Source organism: Molothrus aeneus, chromosome 17 (genome assembly GCF_037042795.1).
Source record: "Molothrus aeneus isolate 106 chromosome 17, BPBGC_Maene_1.0, whole genome shotgun sequence".
Lineage (NCBI taxonomy): Eukaryota > Metazoa > Chordata > Aves > Passeriformes > Icteridae > Molothrus > Molothrus aeneus.
This window is the reverse complement of record NC_089662.1, coordinates 6,481,567-6,505,692: the sequence shown is the minus strand read 5'-3', so window position 1 is coordinate 6,505,692 and position 24,126 is coordinate 6,481,567. Positions and strand designations below refer to the sequence as shown.

The 24,126-nt window shown below is 50.9% G+C and overlaps 1 protein-coding gene across 2 annotated transcripts; it reads left to right on the top strand.

Annotated features, from left to right (window-relative positions):
* Nucleotides 1–5,141: 5,141 nt before the first annotated feature.
* PKIG (cAMP-dependent protein kinase inhibitor gamma) lies at nucleotides 5,142–23,904 on the top strand. 2 transcript variants are annotated; one of them, XM_066561449.1, is made up of 4 exons: nucleotides 5,142–5,260; nucleotides 11,028–11,095; nucleotides 21,407–21,582; nucleotides 22,958–23,904. In XM_066561449.1, exons 3-4 carry the CDS (start codon nucleotides 21,432–21,434, stop codon nucleotides 23,035–23,037), a joined length of 231 nt encoding a protein of 76 aa, XP_066417546.1. In that variant the 5' UTR covers nucleotides 5,142–5,260; nucleotides 11,028–11,095; nucleotides 21,407–21,431; the 3' UTR covers nucleotides 23,038–23,904. The 2 variants fall into 2 exon arrangements, with proteins under 2 accessions (XP_066417546.1, XP_066417545.1); XM_066561448.1 differs by lacking the exon at nucleotides 5,142–5,260 and adding an exon at nucleotides 5,330–5,572.
* The last annotated feature ends 222 nt before the right edge of the window (nucleotides 23,905–24,126 follow it).

The window sequence follows — 24,126 nt, the reverse complement described above, 5'->3', positions numbered from 1 at the left end:
AAGCCTGACAAGGGGTTAGGCTGAATTTTTTCCCAACCATAGGTACAGCATGAGTGTACATGGGGAACTCTGAAGCTTGCACAGAGGATTCACACAGAGGATTAATAACACGAGTTGGATCCCTCACTGTTCCAGAGCAGTAGTCCTCTTTGCAGACTTTGTGGAATAAAGTCATATAAAAGCCCATTTAGCTGACAGCACAAGTTGGAATCAAAATATTTACTTGTCTGCTGCACATGGGCAACAGGAATCCTTGTCTGGGTGCCAACCACCGGTGAACAATCAGCTGTTGGCTGGGTGGCTCTGGCATGAATTAAACTCTGACAGGGATGACTGTTTGCTTCTCATTTATCAGCAAACCCCTTTGCTCTTCAAAAGGGAGAAGCACAGCTGCCAACTCAGCCTGCTCTTTGATTTCTTCCAGCTACATTCTCTGTCAGAATCAGAGGGACAAAGGGAAGAAGTACCTGTTTGTGGACCTCAGGACATCTCCTGCTTCCTTGCCAGTAAGACCTGAGCAGTCAGTCATGATCAGCTTAAGCAATACCTTTCCTCCTGTACCTTCTCATCCTGGCAATCATTTTTAGCTTTTTCTGTATATCTGACCCTTCCTAGCAAGCAGGATAACCAATTTAATTAACACTTGCATGTTCCTCCCCTCTCTGAACACACTCTGAGCCCACAGAGACATTATTCACGCTTTATCCCAGACAAGAAAGCTTTTACCACAAGGGATGATTTTTTGATGAAGCATGTGCTGGATGTGTGACCTTTGTGGGTTTAGTCTGGAGAAGCTTCTGGAGTCCTTTAGACAAACAAAGCCCTGACCAAGCAGGATTTATGTGTGTTTTGTAGCCTTTGTGCCCTGAACCAGCCGCCGTGCTTGCTCCTATCAGCAGCAGGTAAAGTGCTTCTTATAGAGAGTGTGTGAGGGACTTTGGAATGGGCTGTGGGACCCCTTGGGAAAAACGTGGTGTAGGCAGTCTGCCACTGCCTGGGGACTCTGGTTTGCCATGAGATCCGAGCTGGAGATCTGCTTGTATTTGTTTCAGCTGCAAAGAGGTAATTGTCAAGTGACTTCTTTTGCAAGAGCCTTTGGACAGAAGGGATTTTGCAGGAATGAAAGATGAGAAGGTGCATGTCCATGATGGGCTTCCACCAAAGCCTTGGAACTAGACTTCGGGGACTATTAAACACAAAATTCATTTATTTTCTAAACTGAAGTGGTTCCCTAGGGAAAAATGAAAGAAAAAAAAAAAAAGTTGTGGGCTGAGACTCCCGCATATCTAGCTGGGACAAACCTTTTGGAGAAGTTTGGCACAGAGGCAGAGGAGATAAGGTCAGTGGAAAGAAGTGACTGGGAAGGGGGAAGGGATGAGCTCGTGGAGTGAAATTGCCCAGAAGCAAAGCACAGCCACTCACTTTGCAATGAAAAGCTTTATCATCTCTGCACAGATTAGTGCAGCTAAAAATAGCTTCAGCTCAAAGTAAACAGTTTTGTGAGTGTGCTCTGCCCTGCTGGAATGCCAGCCCCACACAGAGCCACCGTGCCAGCAGCCACAGCCGTGTCCCCACGGTCCCACCCAGTGCCAGAGGGGCTCCCCCAGCCCTGCTCGGCCCTGCCCGTTAATAGGGGTGACCCTGGAGGGGGGTCACTAATGAGATTACCTCATTACAAGCTTTACTGTGTTTCACTTGTTGAACCTTTCTGGATGAGCAACTTCTATAAAAACAAAATGGGTCTGAGCACGGGGTAATTCATTCAGACATCCCAACACCCACCCTCTCTTCCCTAATCAACAGCAAACTGTGTCCCTCCCTTGACAGCAAAAACAGTGGCTTGTCACAAAAGCTGCTTTTACTTGTTGGTTTCTCTTCTCATGAATCTCCAAGTGAAGCTGTTATTTGATGGCTTAAGAAATCCACTCTTGCCTTGGGGAGCCCAGCACATCAGTGAAATATGTTCTGTGGGGTTTTTTGGATCAAAAATAGTTTGTTTATTTAGAGTATTTATTTTACGAGAGGAAGTCTGGAAAAAAAAACGGGTTGTCCCATTTTTTCCATGCGTGTCTTGTGCCATTCCACATTTCCTTGCAATCTTGATGACATCAAGTGACACAGAGACCTCAATGCCTGGGAAAGGCAGGGGAAGCTGCTCTTAGGTGGGGAGGCTGCGTGCTGCCACTGTGCTGCTCCAGCCCTGGCAGCACGGGCTTCTCGGGGAAGCCAGGCTTAGGCTGTGAAAACATTCGGGTCAGAGGCAGGTCAGAGCCTTCTGAAGTGACAGCCTGTCTCCTTGGGCTCCACAGCTTCCCAGAGTGTCCTTTGTGCTGCTGGTTTTCCTGGCTGGGCAGGCAGCGTGCAGTCCCGCACAGCGGTGCTGCTGCAGGCTGGGCTGCTTTACACTGCACCCTTGGGGATACTCTCACCTCATTCTGACATTTGACCTCTAAGATTGCTTTGGTTTTGTCCCTCTTCCAGCTAAGGGTTGACAGCCAGCCTGCAGGGCAGCTTCTTGCTCGTCCCTGAGCCGTGCTGTCCCAGAGTAGCAAAGGTGGCACCCACAGCAGGGGCTGCCAGCCAGCACAGGACCATCCTTTCCCTGGGGCATTGCTCTCTGTGTCCCTCTCTGTGGCACAGAACTAAAAAATTCACAGTTCACTGCAGACCAACTGCAAGGTCAAAAGCAGCAGAGCCAAACCTCCAGTTGTCCAGAGTGGTAATGGCATCACCATCAATCCTGGACTGCGCAGGACAGCACAGTATGAGGCAGATGGATACAACAACCTCACCAAAAAAAACGTGTGAGTAAAGCAGGGGCCACTAAAGGCTGATTGTGGCTGCAGCTGAGTCAGTCAGCTCAAGGCTGGGACACCACCCATCTCACAGGGTGAGCCATGCCAGCAGCTCGAACATCTGCCTGTCACCTTGGGGTGATGGTGGACAAAGCAGCAGGAAAAGAGATGGTGAGTATGAGCAGCAGCTAGAAGTTAGAGTAAAATGTGCACTATTGTAAAATGTCAGCTTTTGCTTAAGAACAGGAAGACTGAACCCACTGAAAGCCATGCATTTTTATCCTAATAGATAAGGCTAAGATTTCAGGCAAACTCTTTGGCATCATGGGACTGCCACCCCTTTTCCCACTTTCAAAAAAAAATACAGTCTGTAGAAAAACTTAAACTGCATTTTTTTTGCTTAAAATGAGTTTTGATAGAAAATGTTTGACTAGTCCCTAGAGAGGATGGTGTTAGATGAGAAGGTCACTGTAAGGACACACAAGTTTGTGCAGAAAAGGATGGACTTTGTTGTAGATGCTCTGGGGGGCTTGTTTCCAGGACCACACACAGGATTGGGAGCTTTGAGCAAGACAAGACATGTCTTAATTTAGAAGTACATACACTGAGCCCCTGGCTTTCCAAAGGGCTTGGCTGTTGCCATTGTTCTTTGTTGTCTGCTCTGTAATGGTACTGGCCACATTCTGCCAAGAAAATGCCTGGGTAACTGGGGTAGCACTTGCATTCTTACCAGACAGACTTGGCCTCCAAACCCTGTGCTCCAAGTGTTAGTGTGGAGCTATAACCTTCTGGATCCTTTTCAAATGTCAGCTGGAGGAAAGGGAAAACTGCAGCCTTGGCCAGACCAGCACAGCAGTCTCCTGAGGCTGTGCTGGCCCTCCTCCCTCCCTGGCAGCTGATGAAGACAGGCAGGGCATTGTGGTGAATCCCTTACTGCTACTTTTGGGTGAGCAGCAGCAATGTGTGACTCAAAACAGCTGGAGAGAGATGAGTTCTGCCAGGCAATGCACCTCAGGAAACCAAGTGGGCTTCTTGGGGCTGCTTCTGAACTAAAACTGAGTTGAGTCAGGAGGCTGCACCAGGTCGGTTTGGGGATGCACAGGGCATGGGTGTGTTTTGCTCTACTGAGGTCCACTCCCCTTCATCTGTGCCACAGTATTGTCATAAGGGTGTTTCCTGTGCTGCTTGCTGCTGTTGTTGGTGGTTTTATCTCTTCCTCCAATCCTGTGGGTATCTTTCACAGCAATCACCACATTTTTGGCCACACACAGATTCTGGCTGGAGGTGGTGATGGCAGCAGAGGTGGAAAAGGTCCAAGTGTGCTGGGTGGTGCAGAGGTGGGAGGAGAGGCTGATGCTTTTCACCTGGCACTGAGTGGCTCTGGGTCCCATCTGTCGTGGGAGAGCTGCAGGAATGCAGAGATGCAGCTTCTGTGCCTGGCTGGTGCTAAGTGAGACCCTGAGTTGGGAAAGTGCTCCTGGCTCACATCACTCACTTTGCATGCAACCTGAAACAAAAACTCACCCAGCTCGAGTGGGGGCTGGATCCATTCCTTGGCAAACACCCTTTGTGCTCCCCAGCTGAGTTGTGAGGACCTGAGTGTTCTTAGGGCAGGGATGGAGCAAATCTTTCACTCTCTCAGCAAAGCTATTAGCACTAATGAGCCCTGTCCCAGGCAGCACTGTGCACATTCCTGTGTGCTCACACACCTTCCCTCCTCACTGGTGGGGCCAGGCAGGAGCTCAGGCCCAGAGGATGACTGCAACCTGGATTGTTTGGTTTCAGCCACCCAGTGGGGTCTGCAAGGCTGATGGGACACCAGGAGGTGATGCCAGCTAAAGGGACATTCCTCAATCCATGTGGTACCATGTGGTACCAAGAGCATCCAAAATTTCCTCTTCTTCTGTAGACCTCGAGCTCCCTGAGAGCTCCCAGGGCATGCTTCACACAGCAGAGGGGTACAAAGGTGTGGGTTTTAAATGGGGTACTGCCTCTGCACCTTCCCCCTTAAATCCAGGCACTGTCACCAGCCAGCTCTGCATTTCACCCCCAAATACAGCTGGCACTCAGGGGCGGATGAGCTGAAATACTCCTGGGATTTACTCCATGGGAGGCAGAGGAGCAAGAAGCACTCCAAAACAACATAAAGCTGGGTTTTTCTTGGGAGGCACAAAGGTTTTTCTTGGGAGGCACTTTCGCCCTGCTACACCTGGTGGGATGGCTCAGGCTGCACGGGGTGTGATGGTGTCTGTGGCCATCCTGGCGGAGAGGATGAAGGGTGGGATGCAGGTGGGAAACCTGGGGGAGCAGCAGGCAGGAGGGAGCGCCCGGCAGCAGAAAGCTCAGCGCCGAGCATCGCAGGGAGGATGCTCGGGCACACGCAGCTGCCGGGGGATGGGGTTACAAGCCGAAGCTAAACAAAGATCGCTGCGAAAAGGAAACGGATCCCTCCTGCCGACTGTAAGGTAGGAGCCGAGCGGGAGCCGCTTGACATCATCGGGCAGAGCATTGGATTACAGCAGGCAGGGACTGACTCGAGGGGAGGAGAACACGCCCCTTGGCCCCACAAGTGCAACTTCATTTAGCAGCTCCCAGCAGAAGGAAACTGCGAGTCTGGAACCGGCTGCGAGACTCCTGGCCGGCTTGGCTGCTCGCCACAGCGGGCACAGAGGGCAGGAGGGTGGGATCCAGCCGCGATCCCTTCCATCCATCCGTCCATCCATCCATCCCCTCCTCGGCGGCGGGACCGCGGGCCGGCAGCGCCGGGAGCCGGGGCTGTAAGTGGGGCTGTGCTCGCTGTGCTGGGGCGGGGGGGGACAGGGACACCTGTCCTGGAGGGCAGCCAGGAGCTCTTCTGGCAGTGCCACCGGCGGGGTTTGTTCGGAGATTCGATGAACTTTTACCCAGCCGACTGCGAGCGGCGAGGGGTTTGGAGCCGGCAAACCGTGGGCTCAAAAAGCAGCGCTGCCTCCCGGATTTTGTGCTGTCGGGAGGGAGAAGCCGCTCGCAGGCTGATGGAAGGGAGGTGGCGGCTGCTCCGCTCGGGAAATAACGCGGTTCAGCGAAGGGGTAGCGGGGAGAGAAGGCTCAGAGCATAGAAATCACAGAGCGCCGTGGATCAGTGACCCCCGTGGGGATTTCTGGCCTCATTTCCAACATGTGTCCGTTTGTTCCGAGCGGTTTGCCGGAGGGAATCCCTTCCAGCACGGGGGCTGCTCTGTGCTCGCACGGGAGCGGGACAGGCGCCCAGGTCCGTGCTGGGGGGGAATCGGGGAATCATCCCTGGGGATGTCAGGGACTCCATCCCTCGGGATGTCAGGAGCCGGGGGCTGCCCGGACTCCCCTCGCAATCGCGGAGCTTTGGGAGCGTGGCAGCAGGAGCAGGCTCGGAGACTTGCCGGCATCCGGCTTTCCAAGCAAATGTTTGAAAAGGCAAGACTTGGGATAAAAAAAGAACTGCTGTGTGGTGGTATTCTCAAGAGGCTTTGCAAATTCCTCCACCTCGAAGCTGTGTGTCTTTCCTCTCTCTGGATTCCCCTAAGCAGCTGGTAGTGAGCCTAGCCGTGGTGGGGAGCTTTCACATGCATGTAATGCCTTGGCCCCAAAGGCGTGTTTGGGAAATTTCCCATTGCTTGGAAGGGGTGAATGGTTCTGCAGACCAAGAGCCAAGTATAGCTGTGAACCCAGAGGCAATGCCCTGGGTGGCTGTGCTGGTGACTCAAACTGGGAGGAGGACAAGCTGGGGTCAATGAGCACAGACAGCCACAGTGGGATGCAGTGCGAGGGTGAAGGGACATTTGTGGGGTGGGTATGGCTTGATTGGGTGTCTGAGACTCTCCCATGGTGACAGCCCCTGGGCTGTTTGCTCAGCGTGCCCAGCTTGGTCAGTGCGGGGCAGTGCTTGGCTTCAGAGACTCTTGGCTGGAAAGAGCCACCCTGCTAATGTGTGGCCACCCAGCTGAGAAATTGCCACCTTTCAGCTCTTGTGAGCAATGGTGTTTAAGAAAGAAGGATCCATGAAGACATCCTCAATGTCTTTTATTTGTTTATAATGCAAATGCAGGTTAAATGGCCATTTATAAACATGGATATACCAATAGAGCTTAATGTACCTTGGGCACAGAACACAGCATTGAGTCCTTCAGACAGAGTTCCACAGGGATGTGAGCACCCCATGCCATCGTTTTGGGGGACACTTTCCAGAGAGTGTAGACTCAGATGCCTCAGAGAACTGGAGATCATTAGCTACAGTACATGGGCAGCTTGGTCACGAGGAGATGAAACCCAGGAATGTTCACAGCTGTGCATCTTCCAGCCACCTGGCACTTCTGTACCAAGGCTAATTCTGAGGGGTGTACAGGCTCATGAGGAACTAGGATGGGGAATTTTGCTTTTTCCTCTTATTCCAAAGAAAAATCAATGTTCTTTTGGTCCCACTCAAAGGAATAGCCACAGGCACACAACCTTGCCACCCAAAATAACTATGAAAGACGTTTTCCAAGCTGCTGACATTTCCTGATCTCCCACATTTCAGAGCCAGTTCCTGCAGCACACTACTGTGCATTAATGCCTCCAGCCTGTCTGGGCACCCAAGCACCAGCATCATTCCTGTTTTACATGGGTCTCACACAAAGCAGATGATTTCCCTGGGCTCACACAGGTCTGTGGCAGAATGGAGGGTGAATCTACAGAGCCAAAAGGAGCAGCAGAAGCTTCAACCTGGTTTTTTGTTTGCCTGTGTCACCCTGTTCTGATTGCTCCCATTTTTCACATTCCAGTTGTTTCTCGACACCATTTTTTTTAAATGCCACCAAAGCTGTTTATACGGACTGAAAAATAAGTTTTCCATCACGACACCCATTTCAGAGAGGATGAGAGGGGAAAAAGCCCATTGCTTCTAGTTATCTTTTGGTCACGACTAGAAAAAGGCAAGTCATAAGGGAAGCTGCTCCCCAGGCTTGCCAGCAGCCAGGGAGAAGGGAAGGTTCATGTGTTCATGGGCCTTGTCCCAAGCTCCTCATGGTGGCAGTCAGAGAGGCTGAGATCACTCCAGACCTTGCCTGGAACCTGCAGCACAAGCAGGAAGAGCAGCAGTTGGACTATGAACTGCCCTGGGCCCCACTTCAAAACTCTCACTCTCTTTGAGCCCAAGGGAATATGTACTTTACACCACCCATTTCTGGTTTCCACAGCGAGCTCCCCAGCACTTCCCCTCCCAGGAGAGCCCTCTGGGCCAGGTGCTCTCTGCACAGCTCCTCCATGCAGGCACATTGCTGGTCACAAACCCTGCTGGGGAACTCCCTGGCAGCACCAAAATGCCATTTCTGTTGATATTTGCAGTGATGTCATAAGCCAAACATATCCCCACCACAGCGTCACGGACTTTACTGGAGTTACTGTTCCCACAAAGTGTAATTAATCTGTGATGCTCATTGCCATGAGATACCAGTGGAGCAAAGAGCTCTGAAGGCATTTTAATGGATATCAGGTAGTTATCTCAGTAACAAAACAATCCTGGCTATGATTAAGAGGATATTGCACTGTAAGGATTGTAACACCTCCTGTTTCAGAGTCATTAGAGACTTATGAAAAGCATTCCATTACAATTAGAGGTTTTCTTGTACGTCTGAGGCCGGGGATGCCAGCTGCTGCTGGAGACAGGGCACTAAATGAGGCAGTCTGGCTGCTCTGGGAGGGCCAGGCTGCTGCCCTGCTCAGCCATGCATGCAGCCTGGTGTTTACCCAGCAGCCAGGAGACACAAGGACAACCTTCTCTCTGCTGCTGTCACCTTGCTGGAAACCAGGAAGGATTTCCTCCCTGGATCAAAGCAGCACCACAACAGCTGTTGTGTAGAATAGTCTTGAATTCTGCCAAAAAAACATTCTGGGGTGGGTTTTTTTGGAACATGCATTCATTTTGAAGCAATGCTGAGAGAACTGAGGTTGTTCCATGTGTTTGCTCCTTTTGGGTAACAGCTGATTGCCATGGAGGGAATCTGAACCTCAAACACGTGCAGTCGTGCACATTGAATAGGACAAGAGAAAATGGTCTTAAGTTGCACCAGGGAAAGTTTAGGTTGAGTATTAGGAAAAATTTCTTCACCAAAAGGGTTGTCAAACACTGAAATAGGCTGCCCAGGGAAGCAGTGGAGTCATTATCCCTGGGGATATTAAAAAGATGTGTGGATGTGGCACTTAGGGACATGCCCTTAGTGGTGGACTTGATGACCTTAAATATCTTTTTCAGTCTAAATTATTCTATAATTCTGTGCTGATGCCCTTGTAATTCATCCTGATGGGCTATGGATGCTTGTCTAGCCAATGAACATTTCCACTAGGGTCTCAAAATAATCCGTGGTACCTTGATGTGTTCCAGGACTAAACTACAAAACAAAGTGTTCTTTAACAATTCACTGTAGCCCATCCTTAGGTGGCACCAATCCATGTGCCACCATAAAAGTTCCAAACAGCTTGGCCTTTGTGCTGAGGGGCCTCTGGAGCTCTGCCCATCACCCTGGGAGCAGCAGGACCAGGTGAGCCAGAAGAGGATGAGCCTTTGGGGATGGAGCTTCAAATCTGCAGACTCCAGATGCCCAAGCAAGGACCATGGGGAGGAACATCTAGGTAGAGCCAGGCCTGCAGGGTTGGAAAGCCAATACCAGCTGCTAAAGAGATTTTGTCTCCAGAATCAGCTGGTTTTGAGAGAGAAAATGGGGCTTTCCCATCATGTCCCATCACAAACAGGGCTGCTCAGTGCTAACTTCTACTTCAGAGCATCATTGCTGCTCCAGTTTACTTTAAGCCTCTCTTGGCAGAGGCCCACGTGTTTTGAGATATTTTGCAACACTGCTCAAGTGCAGGAGGTTTAACTGTTTGGGCAGTGGAACACACAAGCCAGGGCAGGAAGGCAAAGGAGGAAAATAAAGACTTGTGGATTTCCAAAGCTGTGTTTCTTCCTTCCTGCTTTTGTTTGGTTGTTTGGTGCCCAAAAAGGGCAGTGCATATTCCCAGAGTTGTGGGAATACTGTTTCTTTTCCGGTCCAGTGTTTCCAGTAAGCACTTTGCTATAAATGGGGTTAAGACTAACAAAAGTTTATTGTTAAATCCCTGTGTCTTTGTTTAGCTCCTGTCATGATCATAATTAGCATTTTCCACTTCTGCAAGCCTGTCATCTGCAGAGCTGAAAGTGCTTTAAAATATTTGAAGCATCTAACAGGGGGAGGGAGTATTAATAGCTCCATTTAACAGATGGGCAAACTGACACATAAAAGCAGCAAGTGCCCTGTCCTTGAAGCAGGGCCAGAGCCAGCAAGTAGTCAGCTCCAACTACAAAGTTTTGAAAGTGGGTCAAAAAAATAAAGAAAAAGATTGGAGATCTGTCCCAGTTTGGAAAATGATGGGAAATAGTTCCAGTCACAGTGGTACTCAGCCCAGATGGACCAGACAGATGAATTGCTGGATGAGCTATTGCTTATATGGTTAAGTGGCTCATCTCTTGATTTCTGTTCTGCTAACATTTGTCCCTGGGACAAAGGGAAAAACACAGTCCATGATGTTCCAAAATAGTCAGAAAGCTGAAACAGCTGCTAAAATAAGCAAGTGTCCTGTTGGCTGGGCTCTGCAGGTCAGGGGATTGCAAAGCACCCACAGATGCTGAGGCCACAGAGGAAATGTCTTTGAGCAGGGCCTGGGGACAGCAGGAGGAGGCTCAGCTGTGCACAAACAGCAGAGACCCAAAGAGCTGGACACAGACCCAGCAAAGCGACCAGAACCAGATTAAACTTCCCCTTTCACCTCAGAGAAGCTGATATGGGAGTTTCAGTTCTTTAAAGAGCTGCAGACCAATATTCATTTATAGTCTGGAGGCAGCTGCTGGTCCCTGCAGTGCAGGTCAGGACATGAGCTGTGTCAGTGCTCCCAGCACCTGTGGGAGGGCAAGGAAAGCAGCAAAACCAAAGAGGATTTCTCGGTGCTGGACTTTTCCATGAGCTTTGACACCACAGCCCGAGTCCATTAGCACAAACCCTCCTGAGGAGGCGCCATTGGAACACAACATCCCAGAGCCCCTGGGCTGCTGTGTCCACCAAGCCAGGCTCCATCTGAGCCTGCTGGGCAGAGCCCTGCCACCCCTCTGCTGCTCACAGAGAGTGGGAAGAGCAGCTGAGCTTTGTGCTTCCCAAAACAAGCACAGATAATGTTTTCTTACTTTTTTTTTTCCTTCTTCTTTCCCAGAAGCTGTTGTCCTGCTGTGCATGAAGCGTGTTTGAAGTCATGTCCAGAAGGAAAGTCCTCTAAATCAGGTAGGGACTCACACTATGGCTCATAAAGCTTTTATTCACAGGGAAATATTGCAAACAAATGGGTTTTTTCCTTCCTGTAGCATTGAGTCACTTGACCTCCCCTCTGTATTCTGAATTACAAGATGCTAGAAAGCTGCTAAGAGGAAAAAAATACCAACAATTCTGCCATAATGACTTTCCTGCTGTATTATCCACATGTCCTTGTACCAAGCCACGTTGCAGCTCTGACTCCAAGCAGCCCCAGTGCCAGTGGCCTCTCCCTGCCAAAGGCTGCCCAGATGCTTTGCAGGGGAATGTTGTTTGGATGTGACTTCTGTTCTGTGTGTGGAGTCAGCCCAGCAAGTCCAGGGAACCCCCAAAGCTCAGCCTTTGACAGCTCCAGCAGAAATGGCAAACCCTCTCTGTGGTTTCACCGTGGGCTCCTGCACTCAGAGCATCCCCTCTGTCCTCAGATCATGGCACTGCTTTCATTTGTCCTGTGCTTGGGCCTTGCACAGAGCTCCCAGGGCTGTTTGGGGTGAGCTCTGCAGTGCAGGAGCTCAGGAGCTCCCTCCTCTTGCAGGTGTCTCAGTTCATCTCTTGCATCCAGCACCTTCCCCACGTGTGCTGCAGACGCCCTGGGTCTGCCCAGGCCGCACATGAAATACTTGGCAATTGATTTTATTGGGAGCTTTCTCTTTCCTGAGGCTGGCAAGGATCACTGAGCATCCCCAGGGTAGTGCTACAGGCACATCTCCAGCACTACTTCAGCTCAGGTTTGGATGTCACATCCCTGGGGACTCAGGCAGAAAGGTTTACCCTGCCTGCAGGAAGGATCAGGAGCTGCTGTCACCTGACACAGGTACAAGGAACCTGAAATCCAGCACAGAAATCTTCAGCAAAGGAGGTGTGCAGGCCTGCAGAGCTTCTCCTGCCCAGAGAGGGCTCCCAGCAGGGCAGCACAGCCAGAGGGGCTCCTGATTCCATTGGGTGACAGAAGCCATGGAGACACCTGGAGCCTCAGCCACCCCTACTGCCAGCCTGCTCTGAACCCCAACACTTCCCTTTTCTGGGGGAATAGCCCCAAAGACAGATCTCCCCATCCCCCTTCCCCAGCCAGCACTGCCCTGCCCCAGGGTGGGGGTCCCAGCAGTGGAGCAGACACACAGGGCAGCCAAGCCCAGGGAGCAGAGCTAAGCCTGGCTTTGCTAACCAGCTTCATTCTCTACTGACACTCTGAAGAGGTGCCCTGGTTATTTTTAGGCACCTGGGAGCTGCCAGGGCACCCCAGGAGGCTTCACAGCCTTTCTCTCAGCCCCTTCCACTGCTCTGAGTCAGGAGGACTCTTTGGATGCTGGATGCAAATCCCTGTGGGATTGTGCAAGGCTCACTGAGGCAGAGCCAAGGCAGGTGGCTGAGTCTCAGCTCCAGGCACCCTACTCTGAGCAGAGCTTCCCCAAGCAGCAGCAGCAGCCAAACCTGCCCAGTTACAGCCCTCACAACTCTCCCCAGACATGCCAGCCCTGCTTTCCCACAGCAGCAGAGCTCAGCTCCTCAGATAACAAAGAAGAGCTGGACTACATAGCTCTGTTTCATTTTAGGCAGAAAAATAAGGACTCATCCTTGCTTATCTCTGTCCTTGTAGAGAGGTCTCTCCCAGCCCAGAAACAGAGCTACAGCACCAAAGGCTGCTGTGACTTTGCCTTCCTCTCACATGTGCTAGAAAACAACCCCAGCTGCATCTCCTCAGCACTTGTTTGACTCCTCCTTACCCAGGGAAGCCTGCAAGGTATTGGGGAGCTGCTGCTGGGGTAGAGCATCCCTGGGCCAGGAATTCAGGTGGGGTTTTAGAGGGTGATGCTCACTCAGACGTTGGTGCCTCTGAGCTGTGGGACTGCTGGGGATTCTCCAGCCTTGGAGGTGGAATCCAACTGTTCATTTTCTTCATGAACAGTCTGGAGGAAGGCAGGAACCCAAGCCTGAAGGGGATCCCCATTGCACAGGAGTTCAGCCCAGGGCCTGGGTGTGACAGGGTGATACCACAGGGATATATACATATACATATACATATACATATACATATACATATACATATACATATACATATACATATACATATACATATACATATACATATACATATACATATACATATACATATACATATACATGGGACCTGCCTGCCACAGCAGCTGGGGGACTTCTGCAGCTGAAGGGTCACTGGTCTGTGGCTTGTCTGCTTTGTAGCTTCAGGCACGAGCAGATCTTCCACACAGCTGTTTGTGCAAAAATGTGTTGGCACATAAAGGCAAATAAGAAAGAAATTGTGAGAAAATAAAAGTAATGGAGAAGGGACTCAAAGCCCCAGACTCCTCAGAGCTTTGAGAGGGTCCCTGCAGGGGACAGAGGGTCCTGTGGGTGCTCATGGCTGCTCTGGGTGAGGATTTGGCTCTCTCCTCTCTGCCATGCAAGAGCCACAGCTCTGTGTCCATCCAGTACAAGCCTGCCTTGGGGGGGTGAAAATGGGCAGGGAGAAAGGTGCCAGCCTGCCATGTCCTGAAGGCCTGCAGGGGCTCAGGGTGCCTTATCCCCACTGTCACCCGTCCCTCAGAGCCATGGGTGTCTTCTGGAGGGGGACAAACCAGAGTGCCCAGATTCATTAGCACCTTGAGGCTGAGAGATGGGAAAAACAAGCTCAACCTGGGAACAAAACAAAAATACAACTGCTGTCACGGCAACTGTCTCCAGATGCACAAAGAGACCAATTATTTCCATTAATCAACTTAGCTAGAAGCTGCAGAAGAGGCTTAAGCTGCATCAAGGCTCGGTAGTGAGGGGAGGGAGGAGCAGAGGGGCTCCATCAAACAGTGATTCTTCCCATGGTGGAGGATTTTTGGAACAGAAAATTCCAAAATTCTCAGCCCCTGTGCCTTGGGGGGACTGACAGAGGGATGCTGCCTGCTGCAGGCATGGGGATGGCCAGAGCTGGGCACTGGGCTGCCTTCCTGGTGGGTGAGCGGATGGATGGATGGATGGATGGATGGATGGATGGATGGATGGATGGATGGATGGATGGATGGATGGATGGATGGATGGACGGACGGACGGACGGACGGACAGGCAGCTCTCTCCCACCATCACCCACACATCCTGATGTTAACAGGAGGCCACAGGGGCTGAGCATTGCCCTCCTGCCTCCCTGAAGCTGCCCCTCTCCCTGGGGATCAGAGCAGAGCACACAAGGACTTGCCCTGCCCCGTGCCCAGGCTCAGCTGGGAGTTTGCAATCTGGCTGCACCATTTCTTACAGCAGTGGGAAGCCAGGCAGTGGCTGTGAGGGGGTGGGACAGCAGGAGGTGCCTTGGGACAGTGAGGGCTCTGCAGTGGGGGCTGTGCTGAAGGCCAGGAGGGAGAGGAAGGAGTTTGGGGAGCTTGGCAGAGCTAAATACAAAGTTTGTGAAGTCACAGAGGAGTCAGTCTAAGCCTAATCTTAAACACGGGGCTTAGCAATTGGTTATCAGTTCTACAGGCATGAAATGATCTTTATACTGTAAAACCAGGCCAAATGAAAAGAAGGGATCTATTTGTGGACACTGAACCTCAGCTGTATCTGCTCTCCTCCTGAAGGAATTAAAATTTTCCAGCAAGTCCTATAGAATGCTGGAAGCTCTGTTCCTGCAAAGCCATTGCTGGGGCTGGAGCAGCTGTGATGTCTGTCCTGGCTGAATTTATCATATTTAGTGTAAGAGCCTGAGGGTGCACAGTTATTACAAGGAATCCCACAGCAAAAACCTTCCATAAATACAGATGTGCTGGACCCAGCTTGATGTCTCTTCATCACTGAAGGCTTGTGAGGCTTTCCTGGGCTATTCCTGCCTGGGCAGAAGCTGCTCAGCACAGGAGATGGACATGCCCTGGTAGGAGATCAGGCTGCTGCCTTGCTCCTGTTTTCTCACCAAACCAGGAAAGTCAGAGCTCAGCAGTTTGGAGCACACCAGTTCTGGCCAGTGAGAGCCATCACCACCGCACTGTGGAGAGCACAGGGCCAACAGGAAAGCAGGGCAGCTCTGTGTCTGCTGCAGACCCTGTCCCCAGCCTTACACAGCCTGTTGCAGCCAGACTGGGCTCCCAACAGGACCATCTTCATCCTCAGCTGCATTTCAGCTCAGTTTCTGGCCATGGATCTGAGCTCTGGTGCATGGGGATCATGAGACATAAAACACAGTCACAAAATACCCCAATAACCCCAAAATACCCCAATAACCCCATTCCAGAGCCCTTCCTCTCTGATGCACACCCCCTCATGCCTGTTCCCAGACAAGACCCAGTGGAAAATTTGCTGAAATTCCAGCTGGATCTTGTCAGACAGTTGGTGGAAACCCCCTGACCTCAAGTGCTGCCTTCAGCCCTACGGGATATTTTTTTCTCCTCACTGGATGTGACTCTCCCAGCAGGAAACCTCAGAGCAAACCCCCAGGGAGCACAGAAATCCCGGTGCTTCCTTCTTTGTGCTCTACCAGGCCCCCCTCTTCAGTAAACCATCCTGCACTGTAAATATTTTAAAAGCCCAGCAGGGCTGTGGAGTGTTTTGCTGTTGTTATGGATCCGGCCCCAGCAGGAGAGGTCTAAGAATAGTCCCTGCACCCTGGAATGAAAGGGCAAGGGGCGCTGCACCATGGGCAGAGCTGCAAGGAGACTGCACCACTTCATGCCTTGCTGGTGGGATGAGATGCTTGAGCAGAAAAAGGGGTCAGATCCCTGTTCCCAAGCAGAACTTTGGAATTTCACCCCAGAAACTCGGCAAGGTTTTGTTCAGCTTCGGGGCTTTACGACTCCAGAAGTTTGGGGAGTGTTAAATCCACTGGGCACAGATTATAAAATCTGCCCCCACTTTCCCAGGTTTACTGCCCAGGAACAAGCAGGACTGGTGTCAGCTTAAATCCACTGGTGAAATCCACCAAGCAGGAGGGAGAGCGTGTCCTGGGCTGGGCTGTGGGATGTGGGAGCCATCTCCAACCAAAACCTGCAGCTCTTGGTCCCAGCTGCCACTGGAATGGACAGCATGAGGCCAAAGCTGGGCTGCAGCCCCTTGGAAAGGGCTCCTGAAGCTGGGAACTGCCTGCAGCAGGCACAGGGGGGGCTGAGGGTGTCCCTGTCCCTGCCTCAGGTGTCCCAGGGACAGCACAGCAGGGAGGGCAGGGCTGTGCTGGCTGCCCCAAGGGACAAGGATGTGGCAGCAGGGGCCTGAGCTGTGCAGAGGTGCAGAGAACAAGGTGAGAAAGGTGAGAGGGGAAGAGCAGGAGGCACAAAGCAGGCAGGGGGAAATGGCTGAGTTCAGCCCAGCCTGCTGATAACCAGCACCCCAAAATAGCCCTTCCTAGCAATAAGAAGTTTAACCTAGACAAGGGACAGATGCAGGACCGTGTGAAGGGTTTCCTTGAAACTGGAGTCAGGGCTGGGTGTGACTGGGCAGCCACCAGTCCCAGGGATCAGCCCTGGACACTGCTGGGATGGCAGAGCCTGGGCAGAGCCCTGGGCTGAGGGTCACCTGCCAGGTGTGCCCAGGTCACCTCTCTGCCACTCTGACCTCGTGTGCAGGAACTGTTTGCTGCAGGCCCTGACATCTGTGCTGGGAAGGAGGCAAAGGGGACACAGGAATTAAATGCAGGCTTGTGGAACCCAATGGGACATGGAGCTGAGCCAAAAGAAATGCCTCAGTTTGTTCTACCAAAAGGCAGAGGAGACATTTAACCCTTTAATTTCTCAGCATCCACCTTCTAAATGGGCAAAACTCAGCCCTGAAATGAGTAGGGCTGGTTTAGCTGCAGCCCCCAGGGCTGAGCCAGCTGCTCTGTCAGCTGCTGGGTGATCTCCCTGGAAAATGCCAGCAAGCCCAGGTGCAGTCCAACAACAAAACCACTCAGGAAGCCAAGTCCCCACCAGCAAAGCCAAGACTATTACAGCTCAGAATTTTTAGTACTCACAAGACCCCACAGAAAAATAAGTCCAAACCAAAGAGCTTGGCAGATGCAGACACAGGAGCAGAGGCAGCTCTGGGGACATTCCTGGTGTCAGTGGCAGCTTGAGAGGGGCTTCTTCACTTGTGGCCAGCTGCCCCAGGACAGGCAGCACCCCGTCCCCATGGCAGAGGGGACACTGCCTCCCTCCAAGCAGCAAACCTTTGAGGGATGTGCAAGAGGCAGCAGATCCCAGCTTCCCTGCCCCATCCCTGCGGGCTGGCACACTGTGCTGAGGGCACAGGGGCTGTTTCTGTTACCACTAGCAGCAGAGAGGGAAGGGAGGGCAGGAAAGGCCTCTCTGGGGACAAGCTGAATCAGCTCTGTGAAGAGCCCTGGGGACATTTGCACGCTGTATGTGTGTGCCATGGGATTGTTCCTGCAGTTTCAGGCCTATCTTCCTGTCTGTGGGAGAATGAAAGACCAAAGGTGGGCAGCCAGCAGGTGATGCAGCTCCCTTTGCACGCCCTGCCAGCCTGAGTGACTGCCCACAGTGACACTGGACTGTGTAGGCAAGAGGCAAGGTAGTTCCTTTGCAGCTCCTGAAAGATGTTAAAAGCAGTCACTGAGTGAAAACCCACAGAACTGTGGGTTCTGTGCCTGGAAGTACAGAAATGCTCTTTGAAAACTCAGGTTTTCCTATCACAGTCGAGGCAACTGCTCCCATCACCCTCTGAGCCCAACAGCTTCCCGGAGGAGGAGGCTGGGATCTCTCTGCAAGGGCTTTGAGAGCCACCCACCTTGAAAATCCCGGAGGAATCGCTCAAATGTGAAAGTTTCGCTGTTAAATCTGCCTGTCTCCAGCTCTGTGCGCAGAGAGCCGAAGGCAGGAGCCCTCCCAGGCACGGAAATAAATAAATCCCATGCGCCATCTCCCGGCCACCGGCTCGGGAGCCAGCGCTGCACACTTGCTGCTCTCCGCTTTTATTCAAGATCCCATCCCTTTCCCGTGAGAGGGGATACAATTATTGGCAATTGTATTAAATACAATTGTGGCACAGCACTGCCACTACCATTGGCAGCTACCTCAAGGGGAAAAGCAGCATCCCTGGGGCTGCTCCTGCTCCCCAGCTTGGAGAAACCTGCTGGTCCTGCCCCCGGGCCCAGGGCAGCAGGACTCTGGAGCACATCAGCTCTGGAATGGCCTCAGTGCTTGGAGATGCACCTGGGCTTGTCTGGCTCGCTCCTAGGGAAGCCTCCCCAGTCCATGTGGGCTCTCCCTGGCAGCTGAGGAAGGTCAGCAGAGTCTGGGCTTCAGGGACCTGTGAGAGCTTGCCTGGGAATGATGGATGCTTGTCCTGTCCTGTGTGGTGGTGTTTGCCGGGTTCTTAGGATGAGGGAAGAGACAAGAATGTTGACTCCATGTTTCAGAAGGCTTGATTTATTATTTTATGATATATATTATATTAAAACTATACTAAAAGAATAGAAGAAAGGATTTCATCAGAAGGCTAGCTAAGAATGGAAAAAGAATGATAACAAAGGCTTGTTACTGACCGAGACAGTCCAGGCAGCTGCACTGTGATTGGCCATTAATTAGAAACAACTACATGAGACCAGTCACAGATCCACCTGCTGCATTCCACAGCAGCAGATAATCATTGTTTACATTTTGTTCCTGAGGCCTCTCAGCTTCTCAGGAGAAAAAATCCTAAGGAAAGGATTTTTCATAAAAGATGTCTGTGACAGTCCTGGGGAAAGGCACTTTGCTCACTGAGCTCACCCAGAGTAAGTGCCTTGTCCCAGGGATGGAAGGAGAGAAGATGAGGAAAAACATCTGGGGCATCTCTTCCCGGGGCAAAGGATGCAGCTTTTCCCAGGGCTCATCTAACAGGAGCTAGATGGATGCCAAGTCTGTACAGGAGGCAGGTGGTGACAAGAATACTTAGCTTTGGGGAAACAGGATCTCCTGCAAGATCTGGGTGGGCCAAGCCCCACATCCCACCAGTGAGCTGGAGCAGCACTGCCTGAGCTGGCATCTACTCTAGGAGAGGAGTCCCTGGGGCTGCCAAAACTTGCTGGGTTTCTGTGGGTTTTTGGTTCCTGCACCCTACTCAGCTCAGGAACAGAGAGAATCTGACCTCTTTCATCCCAGTTATTGCATCTTCATCTGCATCTCCTTTCTACTGCCTTAACATTAAAGTGAGGAGTGTGACTCCTGTTCAGGCTGGTGGCTGAATCTGCCAACAGATTTCCCTGGCAAGGAAATCAATATCAAGCAGGATTTGTAAAGGAAGCCGAGCAAACTCCTCTGTGGGTCATTAACTCCAAGGCACAAAGGCAGTGAATGTGCATGAATTTGTTTTCACGGCACACGAGCATTTCTAATGAGGGCCTGCTCCAAGCACTGCCAGCAATCAGCAGGGCTGGAGGCACATTTCACAGTGATCAGAGGCACAGATAAGACAGCAATTAATTTCTTGATTCCACACAGTAAAACAAAGTGCCAGACAGGGTGCACAGGAACTGAGAGCTCCAGGTTTCCTGTGCAGAGGCAGTGTGTACCAGCTCTGTGCCCAGCAGCCAGGATGCCCACAACACCATCCTGCACTCTGTGTGCTGTGCAAGTGCTGGCAAGGGGAGCCAGCAGCCAAAATGAAAACCCAGCAACTTAAGGATTCCTCAGCTGCACTCAGAGCTGGCTCACAGCAGAGCTGGCATGTGACAAGTGGCTGCTCCAGGCCTTTCTTCGTGCTGTGCACTTGGCACTGGCACAAGTCTGCAGTGAAGGGATCCAAATGTCTCACAGAAGGGCTGATTTTCACATGGTAAAGTGTTTATCTCACAGCAGTCCAGCCCAATGCTTCTTCAGTGACACCCAGCAGCCAGAGGAGGCCAGTACTGCTCCAAGCCCTGTATAAAATACCACCTAACACCTATAAAATATTCCCTGCTCCCCCAGCTTTCCAGTGGGCATCCATCACTTCCCATTACAAATTCAGGTTGGATCACCACCCCATCCCCCAAGCAGTGAGCCAAATCTGGCCTGGGTTCAAGGCTCCCATGGCATTTTGAGGAGGAAGCAGGGCTTTCTCTGTAATGCTTTTCCTGTAGGGAAAAGCTGCTGCAAGCGACCTTGTGTGCCCAAAGGAGAAGGCTGGAAACTCCCAGGAGAGACAAACACCGTGTCTGCCTTTGCAGGGGGAAGGCAGAACAAGGCAGGCATCTGGGATGGGGCTCTCCTGCCTGTCAGAACCCAGGACATCCCTCTGGCTGCCCTGGAGGACTCGAGATCCTGGCAAGGGGCTCAGAGACCTTGGTACGGAGTCAAAAACACCTGTGCCTTTGATTTTAGCCCATGGAAAAAGTTACCAACTTTGTGTGAGGATTTACAAGCCACAAGGGTTTGAGCAGAATGATAGCTAATTTGTCACAGGGTGAAAAAGTAGAATTTTGGGAATTTAGAATGGGCATTCAAGAAGCAAGATGGAGGAATCTGGGCATGTGTAGGGGGATAGAATATAAGAAAATAAAGATAGTGTAGAAAACAATCTTACCCCTAAGGAGTTGCAGCTGGGACAATTATCAAAGATTAGGAACAGGCCTGACTTTAACAGGCCACAGCTGTACCCAGTGAGAAGAAGAGTGGGGTGGCTGAGTGAGAAGGGAACTGGAGTCAGTTGGCTGCTTTGTGAAGAAGAAAGAGGCAGTGCTCTGAGGAGTTGCCCATGAGAAACACCAAGAAAGTTTGGAACTTTTCTGATAAGGAGACAACAGCATGGAACCCCTGCAATACGATGACAACAGGTGTGTCCTATCCTTCTTCTTGTCCTCCATCTTCTGCTGTGATGGTAACACTTTTGGATTGGTTTAGAATAGAGACAGACTGTCTAACATAGGTAATAGGTATTGGAAAATTATTGTAAATAGAGTACATGTAGTTCTTAGTATAAAAAGCCAACACCACCCCAAGGGTGGTCAGTGTGCCACAAACCAACCTGCCAGACAGATGTCAGTGTAGGTCAGAGAAAGAATATTAGAGATAAGAGAAAATAAACAACCTTGAAAAGCAGAACTAAGGAATCTTGACTTCTTCTTCAGTTTGGGGCTAAGAAAAAAGAGACTTTCTAATATCTCAAGAGATATTTCAACCACAAAAAACCCAAGACCTGCCCTCACCTGGCACAGTGGGTCACCCAGCATGGTGGGTTTCCCCACACATTGCCCCACTTGAGGGAGGTGATATCTGATATTGCAGTCCCTGCTGTCAGAGGAACTGGAGCACAGTTACAGGCACTGCTCTCTCAGGCTGTGACCTAAACCTGGAGGGAGCCATGCCCAGCATCCTGGGCCTCACAGCTGTGCTTCCTCCACAGCATTTTGCAAGTGAATAGAGATGCAATGGAGGTAGAGTCCAGCACCTACACTGACTTCATCTCCTGCGACCGGGCTGGCCGGAGGAACGCTGTCCATGACATCGAGAGAGAGGCCACCACCATCAGCATGCGCCAGCTGAGCCAGGACATGGGGGAGCTGGCTGTGCAGGGAGCAGGTGAGCTCACACACACAAACACACACACCTGGGGGCCCAGCAGGGCAGCTGAGCACATGCACACACACACCTGGGGGCCCAGCAGCTCCCGGCACAGGCTGGGAGGGCAGGCGCGAAATGGCAGCGCAAGTGAGCAGTGCTGTCTCCAGGAGCATCACACTGATGCTCAAAATGAACATCTCATTCCTCACTGCCTCAGTCAGTGCCTTCATACTCAGGTGGTGAGAGACCCTTCAGGTCAAGGGGTGCTTGCAGTGAACAGATTGGTCCCTGGTCCCTGGCACTGTGCATTCCAGCCCAGGCCCTTTGCTCACTGGTGCTTAAACAAAACATTCACTGACCAAGACCCTTGCCACAGCAAGTTACACATCAGTTACACCTTAGGCTTTATAAAAATAACGTATGGGCAAGTTGTGGTTCTATTTTGGTTGGTTGTAAAAAAAAAATCAACTTTAAATAGTTCTGGGATGGGGCTTTCCTGCCTGTCAGAACCCAGGACATAATATATATATAATTAATATAGTATATATATGTATAATAGAAATGTATATAATAGATGTACAATAGAAATATATATAATATCTATTATATCTAATAGATATATAATATAAATAATAACAGAAATTACTTTCACACCAACAGTCATGTCCAAATCCCTCCCTTCAGCCCAAATGTGCAGAGGCATCACCCTGCTCAGTGTCTGCTGGCCAGCAGGCTGTGAGGAGCTTCAATCCTCTGTCCAAAGCTGCCACTCTCATTTCACTAATAAGCAACACAACACAGACTATCATTACAGGAGGGAAACTCAGTTTTCCCCCTTACTTGCTTAATTCTCTAGCCTACAACCTATAACTATAAAAACACTTTAAATACATTAATTACTCCACTGTACTTCTTTCAGCATGACCATACCAGCATGTGTCCATCCACCCATCCATAGTAAGCACAAATTGGAGCTGCTTTACCAGAGCAGCTCAGGGTCTGCCAGGCTGTCAGGACAGTTTTGGAGCACTTGAAAGTTGGGTGAGTGCGCATCCCTACCTTGAGGCTCCCTCTCAGCATTGCCAGGCGTGTTGAGAAGTGTTTGTACTCCAGGAATGTGGAGGGAGACCCCAAATCTCTTAATCATAGAAAATGGTTTGGTTTGGAAGGGACCATGGGCAGGGACACCTTCCACTAGACCTCCCAGTCCAATCCAGCTTGGCCTTGAACACTCATGGATGGGTCGAGTATCTGGTCACAGGGGGGGAGTGATAGATCTTCAGGTAAAAATCTTTTGTCTGTCAGGATGAAATCAGCTATAGCAATCACTGATGGCTTCAAGTGTCTTCAGCAGGGTGTAACTGTGCTTTCTTCCCAATCCTCCCTTCTGCAGAAAGCCGAAGAGATGCCAGTTCTTCTGACAATGACCCTGGAGCAAGACCAAAGGGGCAGGAAAGCAGCCCCTCCCCATGAGAGCAAAAAGGGTGTGGGATGGGCAGGAGGAGGGCCTTGCTGTGAACATTAAACAAGGATTTGTTGAATCCGTGGACAAAAGCCAACCTGGAACAGCAAGTTGTCTGTCAAATGTCTCTGCTGGAACCGTGCTTGTGTAGAGAGACACAAGACACCTGCAAGGACTGGCACCTCCAAAAGACTTCTGCCCCCATCCTGAGTGGTTTAGAACAACACTGCCATGGTTGTAGTGGTATGAGCCATTCTCAAGATGCCTTAGCTGTAATTTTCTCTTAGGGGAAAAACAGTTTCAGTAATAATAGACACACCAGATTTTCCTGTCCAAGGTACCTTCCTCCTTTGCAGATTTAGACTATTATTTATTCTGTTTCCATAGGTTAGAAATTTAGATTATTGGTTTTCCTAAGCCTCACCCTCATCTTCATCTTAGACCTGGCCTCTGGATTGTCCACATGGCCCCTCATCAGGGTGGGCAGTGGGGAAAGGACCCAGCCTGTCCTGCTGCCCTCATGTCAACACCACTCACATGTGCTGCTGCTGCTTAGCATCAGGAAAGGACCAAAGCACAGCTCTGTGGGGATCTGCCCCACCTGGAGACCCAGCAGCACCAGCCACAGGCATCTTTTTCTTCAGGTTTCAACGCTTCAAGATTATTAAGGGGCAGGGAGAAACATTTTGTTGGTTTGACTGTTGAAATTCAGGCTTAACTTTGCAAGCTGTTAGCTGAGATGATCTCTGGTAGGATCTCACACCCTTCTGTCTTTAAGGAGACATGTTTTGTGTTAAAGATGGTTTGATAAAACTACATAAGCTGTTGGAATAAATGACACAGCCTTCAAGCACTGAAGGTGTTCTTTTCTGCCTGGATGTTTCTTCTTCCTTTGTTTTACCTTCAGCTGTGAGGTGGTTTCATAGGGAGACACAGAGCTGTGCAAGAAGAATCCCATGGATTTGGGTCTGTGAAACCCCAGGGGTTTGCAGCACACAGTGGAGGCAGATGTAGCTGGGCACAGATTATAAAAGTCTGCCCCCATTTTCCCAGGTTGACTGCCCAGGAAGCAGCAGGATTGGTGCCAGTGGGAAGAGGTG

Excerpts from the sequence above, each read along its gene's own strand:
- PKIG (XM_066561449.1), top strand. The coding sequence starts at position 21,432 with ATGGAGGTAGAGTCCAGCACCTACACTGACTTCATCTCCTGCGACCGG. Across the intron at positions 21,583-22,957 it reads GCTGGCTGTGCAGGGAGCAG|AAAGCCGAAGAGATGCCAGT; the intron begins GTGAGCTCACAC and ends TCCCTTCTGCAG.